The sequence below is a fragment of the Nyctereutes procyonoides genome, unplaced genomic scaffold, assembly GCF_905146905.1.
Source record: "Nyctereutes procyonoides isolate TBG_1078 unplaced genomic scaffold, NYPRO_anot_genome, whole genome shotgun sequence".
NCBI classification, from domain to species: domain Eukaryota; kingdom Metazoa; phylum Chordata; class Mammalia; order Carnivora; family Canidae; genus Nyctereutes; species Nyctereutes procyonoides.
The window spans coordinates 10,729,243-10,746,264 of NW_026575160.1; the positions used below are offsets into that span (position 1 = coordinate 10,729,243).

Sequence of the window (17,022 nt, forward strand, 5' to 3'; positions counted from 1 at the left end):
AAGGAGATTTTATTTGTTTATTCATGACAGACAGAGAGAGAGAGAGAGAGAGAGAGAGAGAGAGAGAGAGAGAGGCAGAGACACAGGCAGAGGGAGAAGCAGGCTCCACACAGGGAGCCCGACGCGGGACTCGATCCGAGGTCTCCAGGATCACGCCCTGGGCCGAAGGCGGCGCTAAACCGCTGAGCCACCCGGGCTACCCAAAATAAGTAAAATCTTTAAAAAAAAAATTAAAAAAGAGAGAGGGGACAATGCAATGCATTGAATTAGGGCGTAGACGAGGCCAATACTAGCCCCCGGGCTCCTACAGAACCCAGTCCCGGATCCGCGCGGCCCGGTCACCGCCCGGCCCACAGGCCTCCAGACTCCGCCCACCGCCGCCCTGGCCCCGCCCACGCCCTTACGTCAACTCCCTAGGTCTCCGCGCAATGGCGGCCAATGGAAAGCCGGGGGACCTGCTCGGCCTCCGTTGAGTCCCGCCCGGTGAGCCGTCGCTCGGCGACCGCGATGGGCTGTGGGGGCTGCGTGGCGCGGCGGCTCGGCTCGCTGCTGCGGTGCGGGGCCCTGTCCCCGGGCGCGGGGCCGGCGGCGGGCTCGGGGCCCCGGCTTCGGCTGCTGGCCTTGGGGCGGCTTCCGGCGGCCCCGGCGCTCGGTCGGGCCTGCCTGGGCCTGGGCCGCGCGCGCTGCCTGCACGGCGGGCCGGGCCTGGAGGAGCGGGCGGAGGGCGCCGCGGGTCAGGGGCGCCCGGAGTCCGGCGCAGCAGGTACGGGCCTGGCGGCGGGCGGCGGGCGGCGGGCGGCGGGCGGCTGGCGGCGGCGGCCGCGGCGGGACCTCGGGGCAACCCGGAGCCGGGTCGCTGCCGAGGGGGCTCTGAGGCCCCCTGTTTGCGCCTTTCTCCTGAATTCCCAAAACCACAGCTCCAGAGCCGGAGGGGACCTCCAGGATGTTGGCGCCGACTTTGCGCGTAAGACAGGCCAAGGGATAGCGGACGTCGGCCAAACCCCGGGCGTGACTGGCCCCACCGGACCCTGGGCGCGCAGCCTCACGGTCCCCGGGGCCCCGAGGAGCGGGCTCCAGAGAATGTTAGTTGGGGCGGGAGGATTCTGGGGACGAGCTGGGGCCGGGGGCGAGCGGGGGCCGAGGAAGCGCCAGTGGGAGCTGGGGCCTGGTGAAGGTCCTCTCTCTGGTCATTCCCAGTCTTTAGAAATTTGAGAGGTTGCGAGCAGATCACGTCTGTGGAAGGTTGGGGTGTGAGAGGGAGAGGTCTTAGTGGACTTAGCCGCTGGGTTCTTGGGGATCCGCTTTAGAACCTCTGCCAGGTGAAGAACAGACTGTGCAGATCTCCACAGAAGAAGAAAGTTTTCACAGGTCACAGTTGCTACATAACCCGAGTGGTTTTACAAGAAAACGTTTCATCCAAAATGAAAATCGTATTAAGGGGCAGCCAGGGTGGCTCAGCGGTTTAGCACCGGCTTCAGCCCAGGGCGTGATCCTGGAGTCCTGGGATCGAGTCCCCTGTTGGGCTCCCTGCGTGGAGCCGGCTTCTGTCTCTGCCTCTCTCTCTCTCTCTCTGTGTGTCTCTTAAGAATAAGTAAATAAAATCTTAAAAAAAAAAAAAAAGAAAATCGTATTAAAGTTTCAGCTCTCATTGGTTGGCTTGGAGCCCACGCATTTATTCTGGGAGGCCTAATTTTCTTCGGCTGTCAAGTGAAGGTTGTGGACAAGATATTACCTAAGAACCTTTCCAGCTCACAACTGTAGTTCTGTGTATGTGTGAGGTGTGTTGCTCATTTCCTCAGGTATTCGCAAACAAAGTCGTTTGTTGTGGACGTATGGTCTTACTTGCATGTGGTAAATAGCAAAGGATGTATGGTGGCTGTGTGTGACCTAAAAGTTGAGCGATGCCACGTGAAACCCCTGCCCAGGTTTAGCTTCCCGGAGGCCTGGACCCTGCTGTCTTTCAACACTTTATTTTTTTTTTATTTTTAAAGATTTATTTATTTATGATAGACATAGAGAGAGAGAGAGAGGCAGAGACACAGGAGGAGGGAGAGGCAGGCTCCATGCCGGGAGCCCGATGCGGGACTCAATCCCGGGACTCCAGGATTGCGCCCTGGGCCAAAGGCAGGCGCCAAACCACTGAGCCACCCAGGGATCCCCTCTTTCAACACTTTAGATTAAACACCCTCAAGGAGGACAGTTTCATGGTTAGCTGCTGCATCTCGGTGCATGCAGCGTATTCTATGTGGCTACCTAACGCAAGTGAATCTTTGTGCGTTTCAGATCATCCTGGCCCCAAGTTTGACATCGATATGCTGGTTTCACTGCTGAGGCAAGAAAATGCAAGAGACATTTGTGTGATCAAGGTTCCTCCAGAATTGAAATATTCAGATTACTTTGTGATTGGTAGCGGAACTTCCACCAGACACTTGCATGCCATGGCCTACTACATTGTGAAAATGGTAGGACGCTTTCTTTTCTCTTTGGAATCATTAACGGAAGAGTGTAGGTGCATCATGTTGAGGAGCAACACTTAAAAAGTAAATCCATCATATGAGATGATGTAAGAAGCCCAAATTCTCAGTTTTTGCATGTTTTATGTTCGTTGATAGTGAAAGTTACAGGGACAGATGAGTCAGGATTTTTTTTTTTAATTTTATTTATTTATTGATGAGAGACACAGAGAGAGAGGCAGAGACACAGGCAGAGGGAGAAGCAGGCTCCATGCAGGGAGCCCAACATGGGACTCGATCCCGGGTCTCCAGGATCACACCCTGGGCTGAAGCCGGTGCTAAACTGCTGAGCCACCCGGGCTGCCCAAGTCAGGATATTTCTAATTCTTGTCTCTTGTGGTCATTAAATGAATGAATGAATAAAAAATAAAACTAAAAATACAAAAATAAATAATTTGAGGCAGGCTAGAAGACGGTATAACCCAGAGGAATTTCTAGAGCAACACTGTTTATTGTGGTAGCCACTAGCCCCATGTGACTAATTATAAATTAAAAATTCAGTTCTTGGGGATCCCTGGGTGGCGCAGCGGTTTGGCGCCTGCCTTTGGCCCAGGGCGCGATCCTGGAGACCCGGGATCGAAACCCACATCAGGCTCCCGGTACATGGAGCCTGCTTCTCCCTCTGCCTATGTCTCTGCCTCTCTCTCTCTCTCTCTCTCTCTCTCTCTCTGTGACTATCATAAATAAATAAAAAATTAAAGAAAAAAAAATTCAGTTCTTCAGTTGTACTAGCCATATTTCAGGTACTCAGTGGCCACATGTGGTTAATGGCTGCAGCACATAGTTGTACAGCACAACTAGAAAACGTTTCCATATTTGCAAGCAGTTCTGTCAAACCCTGTTGGCCTGTATTTAATTCAAATGTTTGAATGTGTCCAGTGTTTCCAGGCGCTGTGCTGGGTATTGGAAAGATGAAAAAGATCTAGTCCTCATCCTCTGAATTCACAGGTCTAGTTGAGGAAAGGGAAGGCAGTTCATTTTCTAATCAGCCTGAATAGGAATCAGAGTGAGGAATATACTTGGAGGCATTTTAACTGATTTTTTTTTTTTTTAATTTTTTATTTATTTATGATAGTCATACAGAGAGGGAGAGAGAGGCAGAGACACAGGCAGAGGGAGAAGCAGGCTCCATGCACCGGGAGCCCGACGTGGGATTCGATCCTGGGTCTCCAGGATCGCGCCCTGAGCCAAAGGCAGGCGCCAAACCGCTGCGCCACCCATGGATCCCATTTTAACTGATTTTGATAACACTCTGCAGGGGTGCATAACCTCTCTTAGCTTGTTGAAAATTGGTCATAGGAGGGACAGTTAAGACCAAAGGAAAATTAGGTTTCTATAGAGAAGGGTGGTAAGAATAAGAAGGGGACTGAAAACAGAACCTTGGTGCAAAATGGCAAAGCAAAGGAGGATTCCAAAAAAGGAATAGTTGGAGAGACACAAAGAAAACCAAGAGAGTGTAGAGAAGAGTTGTAAGGCAGGGCCCCAGGATCTTTGTTAGATGTTCTAGTGGGACAGAGTAAGATGAAGACTTAGAAATGATCATTGCACTTGGAGTTTTAAAGGGAATGAGAGGTTTTATATTTTAACCATTTTTTTAAAGTGTGCAGTTAAGTGGCATTAGTTACATTCACATCATTGTGCATTTGCCACCATCTATCTCCAAAACGTTTTTCATCTTGCAAAACTGAAACTCTGTACACATTAAACAGTAATTTTAACCCTGGCAACCACCATTCTGCTTTCTGTGTCCATGAATTCAACTATGAATTCCACTCATGTGAGTGTAATCATACCATATTTGTCCATTCATAACTGGCTTATTTCACTTAGCATAATGTTTTCAAGGTTCATCCATGTTGTTGTGGCTTGTGTCAGAATTTCATGTTTTTAAGGCTGTTTTATTGTGTGTATATATGACATTTTGTCTATTTGTCCATTGATTTTCATTTGGGTTGCTTCTTTTGGAGATTGTGAATATTGCTGCTATAAACATGAGTGTAGAAATGTCTGTTCACGTCCCTGCTTTTAATTTAAGGAGTGGAATTGCTGGATCATGGTAATTCCGCTTTTAAGTCTTTGAAGAACCACCCTACTCTTTTCCTTAGTGGCCACACCACTTTACATTACCACCAGGAGTTCACAAGGGTTCCAGTTTCTCTGTAGCTTTGCGAACACTTATTTTTTTTTTTTTTCTTAAATTCATGAGAGACAGAGAGAGAGGCAGAGACACAGGCAGAGACACAGGCAGACAGAGGCAGTGGGGCAGAGGGAGAAGCAGGCTCCTTGTGGAGCAGGGAGCCCAAGGCAGGGCTCCATCCCAGGACCCTGGGATCATGATCTAAGCCAAAGGCAGGTACGTAACCAATGAGCCACCCAGGAGACCCCCCACCCCCTTTTTTTTTAAGATTTTATTTATTCATGAGAGACACACAAAGGCAGAGACATAGGTAGAGGGAGAAGCAGGCTCCATGCCAGGAACCTGATGTGGGACTCAAGCCTGGGGCTCCGAGATCATGCCCTGAGCCACAGGCAAACACTCAACTGCTGAGCCTCCCCTCCCTTTTAAAAAATATTTTTATTTATTTGAGAGAGAGAGAGAGAGCATGCATGCATGCATGCATGCATGCAAACATGCATGGGTTGGGGGATAGGCGAAGGGACAGCATCTCGAGTAGACTGTGCTGAGCATGTAGCCCATCAAGGGGCTCAGTCTCATGACCCTGAGATCATGATCTGGGCTGAAACCAAGAGAGTTGGATGCTTAACCAGCTGAGAAACTCAGGTGCCCCGCTTGCTCACTGTTTTGATTACTATAGCTTTGTAGTTAGTTTTGAAATCAGTAAGTTGAGAGCTCCATCTGTGTTTTTCCATTTCAAGATTGTTTTTGGCTATTTGGGGTCCTTTTAGATTACATATAAATTTTAGGATGGAATTTTCTACTTCTGCAAAAAAAAAAGTCACTGGTATTTTGATAGGAATTGCTTTGAATCAATAGATGCCTTTGGGTGGGTAGTACTGGTATCTCAAGGCTATTAAGTTTTCTAGTCCATGAATACACAGTGCTATTTGTTGGTGTCTTTAATTTCTTTAGCAACATCTTGTAACTTTCAGTGTAAAGTCTTTTGTCTCCATGCTTAAGTTTATTGCTAAATATTTTATTCTTTTTGATTCCATTGTAAATGGAATTAATTTCCTCTTCAGGTTGTTGATTAGGTAGTATATAGAAACAAAGCTGATTTGGCATGTTAATTTTGTATTCTAGAACTTTGCTGAATTCATTTATTTTAAACGTTTTGTGGAATCTTTAGGGTTTTATACATGTAAGTCACGTTGTCTGTAAACTTTGATAATTTTATTTTTTCCTTTCCAATTTGGTTACCTTTTTTTTTTTTTTTTATGATAGTCACAGAGAGAGAGAGAGGGAGAGGCAGAGACACAGGCAGAGGGAGAAGCAGGCTCCATGCACTGGAAGCCCGATGTGGGATTCGATCCCGGGTCTCCAGGATCGCGCCCTGGGCCAAAGGCAGGAGCCAAACCACTGCGCCACCCAGGGATCCCCGGTTACCTTTTTTTTTTCCCCTCCCTTGCACTAACTTCTCTGGCTAGAACTTCCAGTACTGTATTGAAAGAAATGGCAAAAGTGGGCATTCATGTCTTGTTCCTGATCTCAGAGGAAAAATTTTGTCTTTCACTATTGAGTAGTAGGATAATAGCTGTGGGCTTTTCATGTATGACCTTTATTATCTTGAGGCAGTTTTTTATTCTTTGTTGAGTAAATTTTTTTAAAGATAGAGGCAGAGACACAGGCAGAGGGAGAAGCAGGCTCCATACAGGGAGCCCAATATGGGATTCGATCCCAGGACTCCAGGACCACACCCTGAGCCAAAGGCAGATGCTTAACCGCTGAGCCACCCAGACATCCCTATGTTAAGTATTTTTATCATGAAAGAGTGTTGAATTTTGTCAGATGCTTTTCTGCATAAATTTTTTTTATCCTGTGGCTTTTTTCATTTTGTTAATGTGGTTTATTGTATTGATTGATTTTCATGTGGAACAATCCTTACATTGCAGGAATAAACCCCACTCAGTCATGATGTATAATCCTTTTAATATGCTGTTGAATTGGGCTTGGTAGTAGTTTATTGAGGATTTTTGCATCGGTGTTCATCAAGGATATTGGTCTGTAGTCTGTCTTTCATTCATTCATTCTTTCTTTTTTTTGGTAGGGTCTTTGGCCTTGGTATCAGGGTAATGGTAGTTTCATAGGATGAGTTCCGAAATGTTCCCTCTTCGATTTTTTGGAAGAGTTTGAGAAGAATTTGTGTTAGCTTTTGTTTAAATGTTTGGTAGAATTCACCAGTAAAACCATCTGGTCAGGGCTTTTTTTTGCTGCAAGATTTTGTTCCTCTTGGTTTCGTCCTTTTAATTGAGGTATAGTGTTTGGAGTTCTTAATTACTCTTTCAGTCCCAATTTAATCTTGGTAAGTTGTGTGTTTGTAGGAATTTGTCCATTTTGTCTAAATTATCCAGTTTGCTGGTGCATAGTTAGTTGTTCATAGTACTCAATTCCTTTTTTAAGAAGTCGAGTTCCCTTGCTTGTTTTGGATTTTAGTTATTTGGGTTTTCTGTTTTTTCTTAGTCTTCCTAAAGCTTTGTCAATTTTATCTTTTCCAAGGCCCGAATCTTGGTTCCATGGATTTTTGTCAATTTTGGTTTCCTCTGATCATTGTTTCCTTCTTTCTACTAGCTTTCAGTTTAATTTCATAGTTCCTTAAGGTATAAATTTAGTTTGTTGATTTGGGAGCTTTCTTTTTTTCATGGAAGCATATATAGCTATAAATTTCCCTCTTAAGGGGTACCTGGGTGGATTGTCAGTTAAGCAACTGACTTTGGCTTGGGTCATGATTCAGGGTCCTGGAGTTGAACCCCGTATTGGGCTCCCTGCTTGGTGGGTAGCCTGCTTCTCCCTCTCCCTCTGGAGCTCCCCCTGCTTGTGCACTCATGCTGTCTCTGTCAAATGAGTAAATCTTTTAAAACAAAACAGAAATTAAAAAAAAATTTCCCTCCTAACAGTACTTTGACTACATCCCAGTAAGTTTTGGTATGTTGTATTTTAATCTCCTTTGTCTCAAGATATTTTCTAATCTTGTGAGATCTTCTTTGACTCATGGTTTGTTTGGCTTTTCTGGTTTTCCTTCTATTGATTTCTAGTTTCATTTCATTGTGATTAGAAAATATACTTTATATCGATCTTTTAAACTTTAGAGTTGTTCTGTAGCCTAACATATCTATCCTGGAGAATGTTACATGTGCACTTTAGAAAAATGTGTATTCTGCTGTTGGGTGGAATATTTTATTAATGTCTGTTAGTCTGTAGTATTGTTTAAGTCATCTATTTCTATATTAACCTTGCCTGCTTTTATCCATTATTGAAAATGGAGTATTAAGTCTTCCATATTATTATCATCAGTGTCTCCCTTCAGTTCTGTCAATGTTTGTTTCCATATGTTTAGGAGTTCTGATTTTTGGTGTTACATGTTTTTTTTTTTTTTTAATTTTTTATTTATTTATGACAGTCACACACAGAGAGGCAGAGACACAGGCAGAGGGAGAAGCAGGCTCCATGCACTGGGAGCCCGACGTGGGACTCAATCCCGGGTCTCCAGGATCGTGCCCTGGGCCAAAGGCAGGCGCTAAACTGCTGCGCCACCCAGTGGCGTTACATGTTTATAATTGTTATATCATCTGGGTTATTTGATCCTTTTATCATTGTATTGGTTTTCTTTTCTCATATTTTTTGATCTAAAGTCTATTTTGTCTGAACTAGTATATCTTTTGTTTTGGATCATTCATAAGACCTGTTGGGAATGAAGATATGGGATGATAAAATCCCATGACATGGTCATGAAGGTGGTTGATGTAGGTGAGGACCAGATATTGAGTGAGCTTGGCTTCTCTGCCTCAGAGACACTTTGGATATGAGTAGGATGGCCTTTCAAAAGGGTTTGGAGAGGATTCAGTAGGAATGTATAGGAGTAGGTAGGATTTAGGGGTGGGGGAAAAGTTGAGGAAACTAATTTATCATGGGGTATAGTTAAGAGGAATGAGTAGGCTAGTTCCCAAATTAAGATCAAGAAAGATATCTCCCCCCCCCACCCCCGCCCAGACTATCTCAGTGAGAACAGAGACTTCCTCATTCCCCGCCTTAATATATAACGTGGTGTTTTTCAGTACAAATATCTGAAAAGTAAAAGCGAGCCTCATGTTAAGATTGAAGGGAAAGACACTGATGATTGGCTCTGCATGGACTTCGGTAAGTTATTTTGACATATTTTACAGATAAATATTTGTTTTTCATGTAAATTTTTTGGTATTTGTTTACAGTAAATTTTAATTATAACCCAGGAGGTCTTATTCACCTGTGAAATCCTTACCTAATGTGGTATGTATAGAACAAGCCAGGCAGGTCAGAAAGATGGTGGAGAACAGGGTGGATAACATGGTAGAGATGAGAAGCATCCCTCAGTGGTGGTAGAAGGCTTGGGGTGCACATAAATCTGGCCTAGAATGACAGATGAGGTGAAGGTAAAGGGCATTACAGGTCCTGAGAAGGAAGAGTAGAGGAGTGGAATTTTGAAAAGACCTAACAAATTTGGGTATTAATATATACATAGTTTTACAGTATTTCCCCATAAGATACTTATTACAAAAAGAAAAACAGTAATTGTCAAGAACTATGACGGATCTGAGATTTTATCTGCTCATAACTAACAAGTTAACCACCCAGTTTCATGGGTATTGGTGAGAGATGAAAGGCTAGTCCTGGGTTAGAACAGTTTTATTACTGATTGCAGTAAGAGTAGCTGGCCAGCAGGAGTATTTTTGTTTTCCACCAGGTTCCCTGAGCTGTTTCTAAAGAGAAACACAGGGCCAGATGACATCTGCAGACAAAGTTCTAAGAGAGGGACCTTCATGAGATTAGGGTAGTACATCTTTTATATGCCGGAAGCAGACCCATGGTTACTGTGGTGGAGGACACTTTTTCTGCTAAGGCTCTATCTAAGCCAGGGTTTCTTCCCTTTGTCACTCAGTATTTTGGACCAGGTGATTTGGGTGGGAGGGGGGATATATATCCTGTGCATTGTAGGATGTTTAACAGTCTCCCTTCTCCTCTCTAGCCCCATTTGTGAAAATCAAAAATGTCCTGAGAACCAATGCTATAAGTAAACCTGTCCTTTGCTGTGAGGGGAGACAGCCTCTGAGACCATTCACTACATAATCATCCTTGAAAAGAAAAGATAGTCTAGAATCAAAAGGCAATCCATGCTTTGCTCATAGGATATGCAGAAATGTGAGACTCCTAAAAGAAAAAAAAGAAATGTGATACCCATGGAGAATTGTCTTTGACAAGTAATTTGGCAGAGCCTACTTTAGTCACTTGGATAGTTAACATCACCAGGAATGTTAAAGATTGCTATCATGTACTTCCTGTATGATGCACCGAGAAAAGCACAGCATCATTTCTATGGTATTGTTGTAGGAAAGATATCCATATTTTCCATTTCTAGTAAATTCTTGCATAATCCTAATCTGGGGTCCATACTTTAACAACCATTGTTCTATCGCAGAGGTTTATGAGAACACAAGAATAAAAGCTAATGAACTGTTTCTTCATTTTAACTCTTATCTGTCCTTGATTGATAGGCAGCATGGTGATTCATTTGATGCTTCCAGAAACCAGAGAAACCTATGAATTAGAGAAATTATGGACCCTACGTTCATATGATGACCAGTTAGCACAGATAGCACCCGAGACATTACCTGAAGACTTCATTCTTGGAATAGAAGAGGACACTTCTTCATCCCTGACTCCAGTGGGGTTCAAATGAGAATAAAATGATATGAACTACTTTAGTCATTACCCGATTTGGATTGAGTCACTTTTTAAAAATATAGCTCTGATTGAGCTATATCAATCACCTGATTGGTCAGGTTGTTGTCAAAACAAGCCTTATCTATTGGCACTTGGGCTAAATGAAATGTGGAAATTGTAGGTAAGTGAGCTCTCACAGCAAGAATCGGCACATTCAAACTGAAATTTTAATATATTGTTTTTATTCCTAAGATCCTAGCAGGATTCCCCAGAGTTAAACTGAGCAGAGCACAGGGGCCAGTGTTAATTTTGCCTAAGTGTAAATCTTATTCTGTAGAATGGGATAGCCTTAAAAAATAAATAAAAGACACCTACCACTCCATTGGTCTTATTCCTTAAAACCTACAGTTTTTACTTCAGAGGCACAGTATTAGCAAAATCCACAGTAAGTACTGTGGAATGGAGAAAATAATGAAAGCACCAGTATCTAGTGGTAAACTGAGACTGACGCAATATTACTAAAAATATTTTTTACAGTTTAAATTTGAACATTCACATTTGAAAAACCATAAATAAAACATACCATATACCAGGCTGCACCTAATGATGAAAAACTTTATTCTGCATCAAGGTATCTGGAAAAAGAAGCTGCATTTGGGGCACATTACAGATGTGGAATGATCCATGTGCGGTGAGTACAAAACTCAATTACAGAATTAGATACTCCATTACCATCGCTTAATTAAAAGTAAAACATGATTTGCCACACTAAAAGGCTAGAAGTGAAATATGACAGAATTTTAAACCAGCAAATATAAATGCAGCACCTATCTGTATGTGTGTACATACATATATATATATGTTCTATATATATATATATATATATATAAACAACAAAAAACATGAGAAAAATCAAACACTGAGGAAGAGCTCTGGCCTAATAAGCACATCTCACCTGAAATCCAACCAGAAAGCCAGTCTGATTTTATTTTTGCAATTCATTATATGAAAAAATTATGAATGCTAAATGAATTGTGTGACAAAGGGCACTTTTTGGCTAACACTACAAAATAAACTGGTTTTCTGAAAACATTTAGGAAAACATTTCAAGTCATTTTCAAAATGTCTAATTGATAACAGTTATCTTCAGAAAAACTTAGTCTGTAGAAATTCACCTTGAAATACAAAGGAGGCCATATTTTTTAAAGGGTTATTATATATGTATGCCCTTCAGATCAGCATAATGCGATGACTGATCATTAAATGAACAAAAGCAACACATAATTCTGAGAGCAGTGTGGCCTTGGAGACCACCCACACCCACATAATTGTACATACTGGGCTTTGCCATCAAGTTAAGGAATGGGCATATGAATTCAGTATTGTAGATCAAAGGTCAAATGTGTTATATCACAGTCATTCAAATTATATTCCAAAAATTGGTTCCTGGTATTCTCTACTTTTTGACTTATTTTCAAATAACTAGTTGCAGAGAATATAGAAATCCTGCTGTATTTTATATAATATTTTAGGTGGCCTTACAGTTTTCTTGATTTATCATTGTTTAAAAATCTTCAAAATAGCTTAGTGAGGCTCATGACAGTGCCTGGCACATGGAGATGTAGCCTTGATACTGCCTTTAAACACTGTCACACCGTCTAAGTACCCCCTTAGTCTTCACAAAGCAATTCTGTTGGGGTCCGCTCAAAGTGTAGACCAACTGGTCTGAAGTGTGTTGGCAAACTAAGCATCCCATTAAGACCAGCTGAAGCTTGCTTTTTACCAATCAGTTTAAAGTCCACAGGGGCTGCATCTATATCATCGATGCACTTTAGGTAGTGATAGTCTAAAGCACAAAGCATTTTTATGCATTTAATCACATAGCCAAACAAAAAAACTGAAGTCTCCCGAAGCCTTTTAAACTAGCCGTTCCAAAACCTCCTGCAACCACTTTGCTCTGTTAGTACCATCGAAAAGATTCCCTACCATAAACGAAAAATGAAATGGTATTGCTGCTCTCCAAATATAGGCACTGCTCCGTATCACTGAACATTTATTGGATTTTCCAACTAATGGTGTCAAAAGCCTCAAAAAACCTGAAATTAATTTTCCAGCTTTACGGTCACCAGCCAGAAGTAAAAATTTTCTGTTATTTTCCTGTCAGCTAATTAAGTTTTTTAAAAAACTGTTGGACTTTTATCTTTATAAAGTATATAAAATTTTCCAAAAAACAAAAAACAAAAAAAACAAAAACAGAAACAATTTTGCTTTCATTGCATTACTGAATACCTGAGGTAGTTGAGTAAAAATGCACATTTAATACCCCTGCCAACACCATTCAGCACTTCCCTTAGGTTATTCATGTTAGTGTTAGATAAAGATAAAACTGAGAACAGTTGTTCTATGCTAATAGCTTACCATTTAAGTTCTTGTAATCATTCTATTCTGATCCAATTTTAACAACTGGATTTGGGAGCAATCTATATTTTATGAATTTAGTGAATGCATCATTAAGCCAATTTCTGGCAATAGGGGGGTATATTTAGAAAAATTAGAATATTTGTTACACTGAGAATACAACAAAAGGGAAGTGCAGAGCTCCTCTCTTTCCCTCCCTCCCCCCACCTTATTTTTTTATTTTTTTAAAGCTGGGTGTCATACATTTCAGAGAGCATAAAGTATACATTCTCACAGAGACAGGAGTTCAAAAGTTGCCTGGTCCTCAGAAACAACTGGCTAGGTAAAAACTTGTGCATGTAATTCTGGATATTAGGGGTTCAGCGCCCATCTGTTGGTTAAGCAATCTGTCTTTGGTTTGGCGTCTGCCTCTGTGGTGGGCTGTTTCCTGAGCCTTTACTTCCGTCTTGACTGAGGTGGTCCACTTTGCAGAGCTTTCTGCTGTTGGTGCTGCTTTACCTGAGTCAAAATTTCCTGAATTTTTCTCTGGGCAACCTGCAAAAGGAGAGAGAAAAGATCTGAAATTTCTACCTAATCAAAAGAGACATACTAGTTTAGTTGCTAGTAGAGTTTGAAATTACCTGCTAAAAGGGATTAAGTGTGTTAAGCACCAACCAACCTTGAATATTTATTTGGGGTGGGGGCACGCCCCAGGAGAACTGCTCCCATGCATGAAAGAAGCAAAAGAGCTTATCACATTAGAGCCCACTTGCCTGGCAAGCATAGAAGTGACCAGTTATTTTCACAACCACTTGGTCATTCTCATCAGGTGTCTGGTCACGAGGGACAACTACTTCTGCACTTGACAAATTCTGGAGCTCATTCACCTGAAAAAGATAAATACAGATCATGTCAAATTGAGGTTTTAAAAAAATTACCATTTGCTGAACACTTAACTACGTGCCAAACACTAAACTGTGGCTTTTACAAATTTCATCTCATCCACCAATAATTCTATCAGGTTATCGGTATTGTGCCCATTGCAAGATGATTAAGACTTAACCAAAGAAATTGACCTGACCAGTTATACAGGTGAATGGCAGAACCAGGCTGCATCCCTGAAAGTCAGATCCCAAAGCGTGTGCTCTCAATTACTTCAAAATTGTAAACAGCTTTGAAAACAACTTAAAGTTACATGTGCTAAAGAGAACCTGGAAACCATTTACTTTTTTGTTACAGAGGTAGATTATAAAGGTAGATGAAATTTTTAAAAGTTTTCTTTTGATCAAATGTGCAAAAATAAAAAGCTGGATTTATGTCAACTGACAATGCTAAGTGCCCCTTATACACGAGCCAGTAGTCCTCTCCCACAAAGCGGTCAGAGAGGCGTTACTTTCACTAGGAGCTGACACCGACACTCAGGAAGAACGAAAGGCAGTCTTCTCCAAACCTGGGCCAAGGTGATCCTGCTTTTTATAAATTAGCCAAAATTCAGGGACTTGGAACTCCTAAGTACCTTTCAATGCTTTCCCTTTCATACCACTGCACAGGTTTTGCTGAAGTACTTGCCGTTTTGCCTCCTTTTCCAATAACTCTGCCAGCAGCAAAGGATGGCACTCTGATATGAGCTTCAAGTTTCACCTCTTCTTTAGGACTAACAAAGTTTTCTTCTTTAATTTTTCCATAAATTCTTCCCTGAGCCTAAAGATGAGAACATATCCTATCAGTGTCATTAACAAAGGGAAAAAAGGTCCATTAACTTCAAAGATGGCCAGAATATACTGGAATGGGGACACATCTGCATTTGATTGTTACAGATGGCATATGAGGCAAATTAGGTTCACAAGAACAAGCGGGCACCACAGAGGTGCTAACTAAATGACTGAAGAATATGGCTTGTTCTTTGAACAAAAAGAATTAAAGGTAATAATTAGCCACTCAAACTAAAAACAAATCATTTTTGTGGACAAATGATCATTTGCCCTCTGATCCGAAAAGGTAAAAACCTGTCATGCTTTCAGTAAGAAAGTAACTGTGTTTTTCTTGAATAGAAGAAATGGTGAAGAACTACAGAGCCAGCTGTGGTAGGCTCATAACTGCTGAAAGGATACTTTCTATGAATTTGGGTGTCCTCCTTGCACAGGGGCCATGCTAATCTTCTCTGTATCATTCCCATTTTAGTGTATGTGCTGCCAAAGCGAGCACTGAAAGGATACTTTCTATTTAAACACATTTCTTCATCTCAGCCAAATGGCCTCTACTATAAATTATAAGGCTACAAAATCAGGTTAACAAACACTTCTCATATTTATAGTCCTCACATCCCTATACCTACTGCATATAACTAGACATACCTAAGAAACTTCTATCATGTACTATTAATTTGCTTGCCTGTATACCAAAGGATAAACAAGTCAGAGTTGGTTTAATCTGACAAGCTACCAGGGCAAATCATAAAAACAGAAGTACCCAACACATTTTCAGTGGTGCAGAAATGAGAACTTCATTATAGGGGATTACAGAAAAACAAAATCCATCTTGGTACCCTATATTCCATTCATTCTCAAAGTCTCAGCCACAGATCTAGGCATCAACACAAAGGACAGAGAAAAAAAAAAAACAGGACAAAGATACACATCCCTCTTTCAAAACAAAAGCTCTCAAAATCAGAAAAATATGGGTTAGAAGATTTATCACCCCTTAGATCTCTAAAATAATTCACTTGTAATTATCAGTGACCACATAAATGATATTTAAGCATTATAGGTTTCCTTAAATATTCCATTTAAGATGACTAAGGGTATTGAAGGATACAGGGCAACAAACTGAATTTCCCAGCAAACAATTATAGGAATGACAAGTTGGTAGTTCTGTTTATTAAAAATGTAAGAGCTCAGCACCAAGAAGAAACATGCAATAATGGACGCCTATGTTTATCTTTTAAGATTTCAAACTGAAAGTGAATGATCCTGTAGGTTTGGGATAGGAAGCAGTTTGCAACACTTCCGAGTTAGGACTTCAGCTGCCTGGACCAGAAGGCTGGTGTGAAGGGCTAATTTCTTCTCCTGAGTTTGAGCCTAGCCAACTGCACCCACATCTCAAAGCACCTCCTTTTGTTTCCTATTCTTCCTGTAAATGAAAAAGTTTCGGATTTTTACTGAAAAATGTCCCACAGAAAAGAGAGATGTAAGAAAGCGATAGTTTAAAAGGGGGAAATTGGGGGAGAAGGAGGCATTGTTACTAGCCACATTTAGAGGTTTAAGGTTCAAGAGTTGTCCTGTTACACAGGGACCAGGTGTTAAGAATAAGACACTTGGGGATAGTGTTATTATTCTAATTCAATAGTTTTATAGCCACTTGTACTAAGTTTTAGGGAGAAATTCCATACCTGAAAGAGTGTGTTTGACAATTTGGCAGAATCTTAGTCCGATTCACCCTGAGTCTGCTGACCACCACCAGCTTATTTATATTGGGCCTCCTACGTGGGAAGCAATATTCTAAGCACTTTATGTATTCTTTATACCTAATAACCTTGTTTCAACCTCATGGGTTTTCAAATCCTCATTTTACAGCTGAGTAACTAGCCAGAGAAAAGTTAAGTAATTTGCCCAAAGTCACACAGCAGATAAATGATACAGCTGGCATTTGAACTGGCAGCCTGGATGCCCGGTCCCTGCTCTTTGTCGACTCTCAGTGTACAATGAGGGGCACTCCAGCTTGCAAAGGTCTCAAACCCCAAAATATAAGAACAATAGTTCACACCAAGACAAATGCCAGAAGAATTAAGGACAAGAGGGAATATTTGGGAACAAGTTTAACACAGCATAATAATCAGACAAGTTTGTAAATTTCAGTCTTAAAGGTCTCATCTTCACATAGTAACAAGGCACTGAACAAATTCTCCTTTGGGAGATAAGTAAACACAGCAACCATCACAAAACACTCAAAATTGAAACGAAGTCTGGTTTATTTTTAAAATATAACTTTGGGTATGTTTCTATGTTAGTCTTGTGAATTTCCATTGGGAGATTGTTTTTACAGGTTTTAGATATATTTAAGGGAGAAAGGTTTAGAGTTTCTGAAAAGAAGGCATTAACATTCTATGAATCCATTCATTTGTTACCTGTGCATGCACTCTAGAGCACATACCTTGAATTGAGCCTCTGGCGGCCCGGTGATAATCACCATCCTCACTTTAGCATCTGGTGCTTCAGCTGGAGCAATCTGTAAAAGACATAT

The 17,022-nt window shown here is 41.6% G+C and overlaps 2 protein-coding genes and 1 non-coding gene across 4 annotated transcripts in view; 1 reads left to right on the forward strand and 2 right to left on the reverse strand.

Moving 5' to 3' along the window:
- Positions 1 to 418: 418 nt before the first annotated feature.
- Positions 419 to 10,766, forward strand: MALSU1 (mitochondrial assembly of ribosomal large subunit 1). The gene is made up of 4 exons (XM_055314538.1): positions 419 to 763; positions 2,284 to 2,462; positions 8,745 to 8,826; positions 10,218 to 10,766. Exons 1-4 carry the CDS (start codon positions 439 to 441, stop codon positions 10,400 to 10,402), a joined length of 771 nt encoding a protein of 256 aa, XP_055170513.1. The 5' UTR covers positions 419 to 438; the 3' UTR covers positions 10,403 to 10,766.
- Positions 10,767 to 13,012: 2,246 nt separating this feature from the next.
- Positions 13,013 to 17,022, reverse strand: part of IGF2BP3 (insulin like growth factor 2 mRNA binding protein 3) — a 147,610-nt gene continuing 143,600 nt past the window's right edge. For both annotated transcript variants that reach the window (XM_055314536.1, XM_055314537.1), the window contains 4 exons: positions 16,933 to 17,007; positions 14,353 to 14,484; positions 13,557 to 13,670; positions 13,013 to 13,338 (listed from right to left, as the gene is read on the reverse strand). In XM_055314536.1, coding sequence (XP_055170511.1) covers positions 13,240 to 13,338; positions 13,557 to 13,670; positions 14,353 to 14,484; positions 16,933 to 17,007 — 420 coding nt within the window. In that variant the 3' untranslated portion in view covers positions 13,013 to 13,239. The remainder of the gene's footprint in view (positions 13,339 to 13,556; positions 13,671 to 14,352; positions 14,485 to 16,932; positions 17,008 to 17,022) is intronic.
- LOC129502987 (U6 spliceosomal RNA) lies at positions 14,885 to 14,988 on the reverse strand. The gene has a single exon (XR_008663081.1). It is a non-coding gene; the product is annotated as a U6 spliceosomal RNA (small nuclear RNA).

Excerpts from the sequence above, each read along its gene's own strand:
- MALSU1 (XM_055314538.1), top strand. The coding sequence starts at position 439 with ATGGAAAGCCGGGGGACCTGCTCGGCCTCCGTTGAGTCCCGCCCGGTG. Across the intron at positions 2,463-8,744 it reads CCTACTACATTGTGAAAATG|TACAAATATCTGAAAAGTAA; the intron begins GTAGGACGCTTT and ends GGTGTTTTTCAG. Across the intron at positions 8,827-10,217 it reads TTGGCTCTGCATGGACTTCG|GCAGCATGGTGATTCATTTG; the intron begins GTAAGTTATTTT and ends CTTGATTGATAG.